General features: G+C 42.3%; 3 protein-coding genes across 3 annotated transcripts; all 3 read left to right on the top strand.

Annotated features, from left to right (window-relative positions):
* Window positions 1-1241: 1241 nt before the first annotated feature.
* Window positions 1242-1812, top strand: CSUI_008897 (uncharacterized protein; the record flags this gene model as incomplete). Its single annotated transcript, XM_068069016.1, has 1 exon — window positions 1242-1812. A coding segment is annotated over one exon (567 nt), but the record flags the coding sequence as incomplete, so codon positions are not given.
* A 2307-nt stretch (window positions 1813-4119) lies between these two features.
* CSUI_008896 (uncharacterized protein) lies at window positions 4120-4773 on the top strand. The gene has a single exon (XM_068069015.1). It carries the CDS (start codon window positions 4145-4147, stop codon window positions 4400-4402), a length of 258 nt encoding a protein of 85 aa, XP_067919009.1. The 5' UTR covers window positions 4120-4144; the 3' UTR covers window positions 4403-4773.
* A 2134-nt stretch (window positions 4774-6907) lies between these two features.
* Window positions 6908-8899, top strand: CSUI_008895 (uncharacterized protein). The gene has a single exon (XM_068069014.1). It carries the CDS (start codon window positions 7396-7398, stop codon window positions 8491-8493), a length of 1098 nt encoding a protein of 365 aa, XP_067919008.1. The 5' UTR covers window positions 6908-7395; the 3' UTR covers window positions 8494-8899.
* Window positions 8900-9564: the final 665 nt, after the last annotated feature.

Here is a 9564-nt window from a genome sequence, read left to right as displayed (position 1 = left end):
TAAGGAAACAGAAGAGAGAGAGAAAGAAGGAGAAGAAGGAGAGAAGGAAGGCGAAGAGAAAGAAAGAGGGAAATGTCCTTTATGCCAGATGCAAGAGAGGGAGAAGTTCGGAGATAGAAAGAAAGAGGAAGAGAAGAACAACAAGAAGAAGAAGATGAGGATGACAATGAATGATAAGAAAAGAGACTCACAACTCTTAGAGAAGGACGTCAATGGTGAGGAAGAAAAAGGAAAGGAAGGGACAAATATGCAAAAAGGAGGAGCGGAAGAAGAAAAGAGGAAGAAGGAGGTGAAAGAAGAAGAAGAACGGAGAGATAGCCTTCTCATCAGATTAGGCCAAATGCCAGAAGAGAAGAAGAAAACGAAAAGAAGAAGAAAGAGTGTTCGCTATCGTCATGAGAAGGACTCCCTCCATGAGTCATCTGCGCATAGATCTCTCTCAGAAGAAGAACACCCATCTAAGCAGTCTTCTTCTTCTTCTTCTTCTCTTCTCATGCTAGCTCCTTTCGTCTCTCCCTCTTCTTCTTCTTCTTTCGAACCTTTCCACCTTCCATGGGAAGATCTCCTGCTGTCTTTCTTTTCTTCTCACCTGCTTTGTTCTTCTTCTTTTCCTCCTCTACCTCTTGGAGAGAAAGAAGCGATCAAAAGAAGAAGAAAAAATATTCTCTCACGGCGAGGACAAGAAGGAGAAGAAAAAAGAGACATGCATTTCTCTTCTCTTTCTCTGCTTGCCGGCTTGTTTTCGTCTTCACATTTTCATCTTCATTTATCTCCTTCTTCTTCTTCCTCCTCCTGCTGTCCATCACCAAAGTGTCTCTCTCTCCTTTCTCAAACATTCTCTTCTTCTCCTCCTCCTCTTGTTTATTTTCCTTTCTTTCTTCGTTATCTTGGACAACCTTTCTATTCTCGCCTTTTACCTTTACCTTCTATTCTTCATCTTTCTCCGTCAAGACTGTCTACACATTCTCTTCAGCCTTCTTCACTTCCTCGTCATGCAGTCGAGGCATTTCCAGTGAATCTCGATAAGAAGGAGAAAGGACAACTCTCTTCAAATTACCATTTCGATCAGGAAGAACAAGAAGATGAAGGGAGAGAGAAGGAAATGACGAAAGAAGAAGATTTGGTTTGCATGGAGAGACTGCGTGAGATAAGAGGGGGTCAGAAAGGCCAAGAGATTTGGAAAGTAGAGACACGACAAGCCCTAGCCTTAAGAAGTTCGATGCACACCTCGAAACATACGAAGAAAGATGCTATCACCTCTCCTTCTTCTTCTTCTTCCTCTCCTCTTCGTTCTTCTTCTTCTTCTTTTCCGCTTTCTTCCTCACCTTCAACACCCTTTCCTTGTGACTCTCCTGCAGCTTCTTCTTCTTCTGCTTCTCATTCCTTGTCTTCTTCTTCGTCTTCCTTTTCTCCTTCTTCTTCTTCTTCTTTTTCGGTAGGCCTGCACGTCGAGCTCAGATCTGTGTACAAGGTCTCCTCGAGTGTGTATTTTGCGGACATCATCGAAGATAATCTCCTAGGCATATGGAAGTCGTCTCGCTCTTCTTCTTCTTCTCCTCCCTCTTCTTCTTCTTCGTCTTCTCCTCCTCCTCCTCCCTTCCCCTCTTCTACTTCTCCTCCCTCTTCTTCTTCGTCTTCTTCTCCTCCTCCTCCCTCTTCTACCTCTTCTCCTCCGACTTCTCCATCTTCTACCTTTCCTTCTTTATCTCTGAGCAATCCTCTAAGAAGAGGCTATGTCAACGACACATCAGGAGCAAGCGAGAGGTCTCTTTCTCATTCTTTTCTTGGAGATTCTTCAGTAAGGCAGAGGCTGCTTCTATCACGCTTCACTTCGAGTATACACGGTCAGAGACATGAAGAGACAGGAGATTTGCATGCGGTGCATGCACTCGATAGATCGGTCTCTCTATCTAGTGAAGATGGCCCTTCAAATCAAGGGAGATCTCTTTCTTCTTCTTCTTCTTTTTTCTCTTCTTTTTCTTCTCCTTTTTCATTGGTTGCTTCAAGAGAGACAGGACAAGGAGATCGTGAGGAACGTGAGAGAGACAGGTGGAGAAGGAGAAGAGATGTAGAGCTAAGAGAGAGATGGCATGAGGAAAGAAGAAGAGAAGAAGAGGAAGAAAACGAAGAACCGAGAGGGAGGGATGCTATGCCAAACAATGCCCTAGTGTTATCCGATTGGTAAGGTACAGCGGAAGACTGGGGTGTACATACACCTGAGAGAAACAGGTTTGAAGGGTGTATGTGTTTACTAGTGTGAACTTCTCTTTTTTGAGTCACTATGACCCTCGAGAGAATAGAGGAAGAACGTGAAGATGAGCGAGAAGCAAGCTCTTACAAGGCACCTAAAGAAGAAGAAGAAGTCTCTCAAGTCGTTGTCATTCTTCTTAGTCACCTTACCTACCTAAGAATAAAACACACAGCATGCAAACAACGACAGAGGTGGATAAATAAATAACGATACCACAGACAGGGAAGTACATACTTTCATAGCTAGGAGAACCTATATGTATGTATATGTTGATAGGACGATACAGATATAAATAGGTCTATAGATGTACAGATATAGGTATATAGCTGCATACACTGATATATAGAGATACACGTATACTAGGACAGTTCGTTCAAGGAGAGAAAGACAGGCAATGAACGACTCCCCAGACTGTATATACACCTGAAGATGTATGCTCTTGTGCACCTCGCTCCTCTTATCTCGTTGATCTGTTTATGCTATCCAGGATTCATGAAGAGATTGCTCTTCTTCTTCTTCTCCGTGTAATTCTTTTCTTTCTTGTCATAGGGGGTGTTATGTATCACGTATGAAGGCACCGAGTGTATATACACCTGAACTATTGCACAGAAAGAAGCCGTCGTGCTTTTTATTTTATAGTTGTTATGTGCGTGTGGTCCTACAGCTTAGTAGAGACCTCTTGCTGCGAAGTAAACGTAGGATCTACTGACTCCCTCTATACTATACACACTTCCCTATATACCTATGCATAGACACATATTTACATCTATACATCATATAGATGTATACTTGTATGTATACGTCAGTCTATCAAAGTCGTCGATGCAGCAGCTTCTTTTAGAAAGTAGGACGGACACCTGACGCAGAAGGAGATGAAGAGAAAGAGAAACCGGATCATCTTTCTTTCTCTCTTTCTTTCTTTCTTTCAAATTCCCAAGAGAAGAACTCTCCTTTTCTTTCGTCTTTCATGAAGTTCTCTTCACCCCTTTTCTTTTTCTTTTTCTTGTAGATCATGACCTTTAGTAGTAGTGTGTGTGGGGCTTTTCAGGAGTGTGTATGATTTATCTTCACTAGTCTCGCAAACTTCTCTTGAACGCAGAAAAGCAGAGACAAACACAAGGCCCTTCTCTTCTTCTCCCCGCATCTCTCAAAGTTGTAATGTTCTTCCTTCTCCTCCTCCTCCTCCTCGTCAATCTCCATCTCCATCTTCTTCTTCTTTATCGTCCTCATTCTCAAGATGTCATATATCTTCTTCTTCTTCGTCCGCTTGTCCTTCTTCTTCTCCTCCTCCTTCTCTTTCTTCTTCTTCTTCCTTTTCTTCTTCTTCTTCTTCGTCCCTACCCTCCTGGGAAATGCCTTTGTATTTTAATGCCCTTCATCTCTCTAGAAACCGTCTAATCGAAAGAGGCGAAGAAAGACGAGAGACACAGTCTCTCTCTTCTTCGTTCTTCTCTCCGTCATCTCTTTCTTTTTCTCTTCCTTTCAAACAAGAAGAAGAAGAAGATATTCTACCGATCCACAACGTTAACCGGGAAAGGCAAGACAGAGAAGAAGAGGTGGAAGAAGGGACAGTAACGAATGCGATGAGGAGAAGAAGAGAAAGCGAAGGAGAACAACTAAGAGTGACAGATCAAGAAGATAGACTGGATCGAAAAGGTCTAGTAGTGAGGCGTCTACCTTCGAGAGCATGCATAGAAATTAAGAGGAAAGTTGATGCGTGGAGTCTATTGGACTGGGCTGCGTTTACTCTTCATCTTCAGAAGAAGATCAACGGCCGCAAAGAGCAAGGAAGAAGAAGGATTCAAGAGAAAGATCAAGAGAATGAAGAGAAGGAAGAAGAAGAAGAGAAGAGCTTTACTTCTCTACATCTCCAAAACTCATGTCCTCTGTCTCATGTTACGGAGAAGGATAGATTTCTCACATGCTCCTTTACATCTCTCGTCAATCAGAAAAGAAGAGAACTCGCGAAAGAAAAGATCCAAGGACACGAAGATGCGCATGAACCGGAAGAAAGAGATATTCTCACATGTAAACGAGGAGAGGGGATATGATAAGGAAGAGAAAGAAGATAGGAAAGGAAAGACATTATTCAGACAGGAAAGATGCCGGAGAGAGAGAGAGAGAAGAAAGAAAGAGAATAGGAGCTTTTAGTCTGTCGTGTAGTAGGGAAGAAGAAGTTTCTCTGACGAGATTCCATCTTCATCTGTGTGTGGAGATTCTCCTTTTTGTCCATGTAAAGAAAAAGAAAAAGAAGAAGAAGAAGGAGGAGGAGGTTACGCCTCTTTCAACCGAACTGCCTCTCTCTCTTTTTTATCTCTCTCCTCCATCCTTAGAAATGTCTTTAATCGACGTTCTCCTCTGGCCTGTCTTTCTTTCTTCTCAAGGATTCCAAGTGTGCTTCATAGGTGTAGATACACCAGGAAGAGAAAGTAGACCAGAACTGACTAGTCATGAGAGATCAGACTATCTATCCATCTATCTGACTTTTGTCTATCTATCTACCTATCTATCGTTAATCTACCATCTCTCATGTATTCATCAATCAAGTATCTTTCTTTTCTTCCTCAGTTTCTTTTTTACTTGTGTCTCCTCATCATTCTCTTCATCAGAAGCAAAAAGAAGAGAAAGATAAAAAGACAATTCTACTTACTTAGCTCTATATCTTCCAAAGGAAAGTATAACCCCTCAAGGTATTACATGCATGCACACATATGCATATATATCTATACACATATACATAGAGACATACATATGTCTATGTAGCATATGAATCTGCATACTGACTGACGGTCATCGTACGTAGTCAATCTTCATACGTAGCTAGACGTCTATACATAAAATATACATAGAGATATACACACGCTCGTCTTCACATGCGCTTCGTACTATTGTCGTCATTCTTCTTTCCTTGTATACATTCGACACGTGTGATCGATACAGCAGTCGGAAAAAGAAGAGAAAGAAAAGTAAGATAAACCTATGTCATTCCAAGAGATAGAGAAAAGACAGATCCAGACTCAGAAGAGAAGAGAGTTGGCGAAGGCAGGAAAAGAAGCAAGAAGAAAGAAAGAACAACACCCTTCAACTCTACTCTTCCTAATACTAATACTACTACTACGAAGCCTCGTGCAAACCACACCCCTTATACAAATATATATATATATATATATACATATATATGCGGACATGCCTTACACCTAAGACTAATCGTACTATTACTACTCCTACTACTAAGATTACTATTACTGATAGGGCGAACAGGAGTCGTAGTAGTAGTAGGCCTACCTTAGTATAAACAGGAGTAGCAGTAGTAGAAGACAGTCGTTCTTTCTCAACTCCTATCTCTTCGTATGAGGCTACAGCCTACAGAGCACATCATCTTAGTCACTAATACTACCACTACTGTTCTCCTGTATCTATATCTATCTCTATAAGTCTGTCTATACCTATATCATAGCACAGTAGTAGTAGTAGTACTTGTCTAAAGTGTAAGAGCAGCAGCAGTAGTAGTACTAGTACTCGTACTATATGTATATATATATGTATGCATATATATATATATATGGCTGTGTGTATGTATATCTCGTGCATAGGATAGCTCACGAACCGAGTTATACCAAGATTCTTCGTGAAGAGAAGAAGAAGAAGACAATACAACTATCACTACCACTCCTAATGGGAGTACTACTACTAGTAGTAGTAAGGACAAGATGAAAAACGGAAGGAGAGAAAGGAAGAGGAGCCTCGACGGACTACAGACCTAGCACGGTGATAGAATGCTCCTACTCCTTCTATGTGTCCTCTTGCCGCTTTACATACGGAGAAGAAGAGGCAGAGAATGAAGAAAAATGATAGATGAAAAGGAAGATCACTAGAGACGTATGGACGGATGCGCGTACTAAAAGAGAAGAAGATCCTGAAGTTTTAACGTTGAGAAATAACCCATAAGAAGAGTAGACATAGAGGGACAGACAGGCCACACAAGCAGAGAGAGTAAGAAGGTAAGTGTCTTTTCTACGTGAAAAGAAGAGGAGAGAGGTCTCAATTTCCTGCTCCTCTTTCACGACAGATTTCGTCTTCTTCTCGAGCGCATCTAGTTATTCCTGTATCTATCTGTCTATCTATGCATAGGAAGGAGGACCTACTCTGTGCCTTTCATAGACAGACTGTTTTATCGACTTAATCATCTCTCTTTATACTTCCAGCTAGACAGGCAGAAAGACATACGCAATTCTGAAAGAAACTCCTTCTCTCTCTTTCATTCCACAAATCTGTACATACGTGTGCTTGTCTTGCAGCTAGCTAGCTAGCCAGTGGTTAGCCGGGCGGCTTCTCGAGTCCTCCCGGAGAGTTGAAGGGGGATAGACACACCCGAGCGCTCCTTTGTGAAAAGACTTTGACGTAGAACTCGGAAAGTACGGGGAGAGTAAAAAAGACGAGAAAAGGAGAGAGATGATCGTTCGTTGGGTTTGTCTACACCTCTCTCTCTGTCTTATTAACTTGTTCTTTTTGCCTTTTCGCTTTCGTCAGAATGGAGTTGAGAAGTTGTCTTCACTGGCACGGCAAAAAGGTCTTGACAGTAGAGAGGCATGCATGCACATGCTTTTAGAGAAAGTCTTCTTTTCTTCTCTCTCATTACGAACTCTAGGAAGACTTCTTGTATAGAGAGGTTTTTTCTTCCGGAGATCGTTCTGTCAGAGGACACTAGGAGTGTTTGCTTCTTCTTCTTTGGCTTCTCGCGTCCAATGCATGCGGGAAAAACGACAAATGATGACAAGTCGAGTGCATGCATGCATGCATGCTGGGGAAAATGAGGAGAGAGGTTTTCTGTCCTTTCCGCTCTCCGTTTTCCGGAGAGTTTGTTTCTTTTTTCTTCTTTCTCTACCTCAGGAGGAAAGCCACGAACGAAAGATTTCCGTTCCATGCGCTGAACTAATTCTTTTGTTCCTTTTCTCGGGACAGGCGGTTTCTCCTGAGTCGAGAAGAGATTCTCTCTCTCTGCTTGGTTCAAGAAAGCTTAGCAGCACTTATTTCTCGGCAGACTGCAGGGATCTCTTCTCTCTCATATAGAAGTAAGGATAGCTCTAACTTTCTCTTCTTTCTTTCTTCCCTTCCTGCCAGCTGCGTAGAATTTTCTAATCGCTATGTCGCTTCTCCGTAGGTCCGAGATGGTCGTCATCTGCAACGAAGGATGCGAAGGATTTCGCTCCTTGCAGGAAAGGTCTTCTTCTTTCTCTCTCTTCTCGAGAAGACGACTAAATGGAGAGAAAGAGAGAGAAATCCTCTCTCGTCAGCTCAGGAGGCCTCTCTCCTCCTTCTTAGGAGTCACAAAGAGAGAGAAGAAACATATTTTACCTCTCTCAACCCGTGTAGACATTTCTTCTTCTTCTTCTACGTCGACTTGTGTCTCTAAATCTTTCCTTCCTTCTTTCTCTTTGCGTCCAACTTTTCTTTCCTCTAGAGAAAGAAGAAGTTCTCCTTCTCTTCCATCGCCTCCTTTAGGTATCGCATCTCCTTTCCCTCAAAGTAGATCTTCTTCTTCGACTGCTTCTTGTCGTTTTCCTTCTCCTCTTTCTTCTTCTTCTCTTCCTCAGCGTCACTCTCCTCTAAAAAGGTTTTCTTCTGCTTCCACTACTCCTCTCTTCTCTCCATTTTCGTCTTCGTCTTTCTCCATATTGCCTAGGAGATGTCTCTCTAGTAAGGCAGATCCTCACAAATCTTCTTCTTCTTCTCCTTCTTCTTCTTCTTCTTCTCCTCTTGTTTCTTCGTCACCGTCCTCTCCTTTCTTATCGAGTAAAGAAGCAGAAGAAGAAGCTCGTGATGCTGCCAATACACTTCTTCATTGGCTCAAACTAAACGTCTTTCCTTCTTCTTCTTCTCAGTCTTCTTCTTCTTCTTCTCAGATAGAAGGTGTCTATACAGCCTGGATAGAGGATCTAAGGAAACTTTCAGCAACGCCTTCTCCTTGTGCCTATCGACCAGAAAAGCTCCATCTTCTATCGAATTACATTAAGTCTCGAGATGCCGCAGAAGAGCTTCTTCGCCGGTATAGAGTTGGAAGTGCATGTGACGAAGAAGAAAATGCCTTGGAAGGCGAGGTAGAGCCTCATGAAGAAAAGAGAAGAAAAGGAACGAAGGATAAAAAGATCTCTCGCTTGCATGCGGCTGCTCGAGCTGTGGGACTGGCTATGCCAGATGAGGATGTCTCAGGAAGGAAAGACTTGTATTTAATGAAAGAGTGAAAGATGAAAAGTTAGAAAAGAAAAGAAAAGAAGAGAAACCTCTTGCTGGTTCAAGAGCTTCCTTTTCCATGAAGAAGAAAAAGATCAAAAGGAGACAGGTCCACCTCCGTCTGGCAGTTGAAGAAGAACAGAAGGAAAAAACTAGGTGAATGTTCTATTTCTTTGTCTCTCTGGGGTGTATGTACACTTGAGAGAAGGATGAGAAACGAAGGAGGGAGAGAAGAGTTTCCTCACTGTCTTTTGTGACGCCTTGGTGTTGTTCTGACTGTCAAGACGTCCATCTTCTCTACGGGTTCAGCATTCTTATCCCTTTTGACTCCATTCTGACGTGCCTGTACCTCGTTTCCATACCCCGCCAGTAGAAAAGGACCTTAAAGTCGTAGAAGGCCGCTGATATGCCATCCTCTCTTCTATACCTGCATGCAATTTGTATGTGTACATGTATGTGCAGGACTTGAGCAAGCAGAGATATCCTACATAGAGTGTCTGTATATATATATATATATCTAGAGAGAGAGAGACAGATATTCCCAGTGAAGAGAATGTGTATATCGGACGTCTCGATCAGTGAGTGTGTGCTACTATGTTTAAAATATCTTTTAGAATCTACAGAGACTAGCATCGAAGAGAGAGAAACTTGTGTATGTCTATGATAAGATATCCCACATGTAGACAGAGGATACCAACTGTTAGGTGAGCCAAAGCTCCTAAGAAGAAGCTATGGACGAAGAGTGTAAGATAGTATCATAAAGAAGGAGATAGATATATCTTCTTTTCTATCGCATCTTCTTCGGGACGGTCATCCTACGGTGTCAAAAGTAGACACGAAGTCTCAAAGTGTGGCTAGCTATCTCTGTGTCTAGACACGGCAGTAGACAGGGAGACCTTAACATGACTACAGTTGTCGTACGGATGGGATTCTTCGTCTCTAGGCCCAACATGAGAAGACCTTAAGCTCCATGTCTCCTGGGAGAATCGCTTGAAGGAGGTCTACCCATACATTAAGGAGAACAGAAAGAAAGAAGATCTTTCTCCATTCCTTGTGTATGGAAAAATACGAGCTTGTCTCTC

Source organism: Cystoisospora suis (genome assembly GCF_002600585.1).
Source record: "Cystoisospora suis strain Wien I chromosome Unknown contig_5140, whole genome shotgun sequence".
Classification (NCBI taxonomy): Eukaryota; Apicomplexa; class Conoidasida; order Eucoccidiorida; family Sarcocystidae; genus Cystoisospora; species Cystoisospora suis.
The sequence above is the reverse complement of the archived record's forward strand: the minus strand, read 5'-3'. Positions and strand labels throughout refer to the sequence as shown.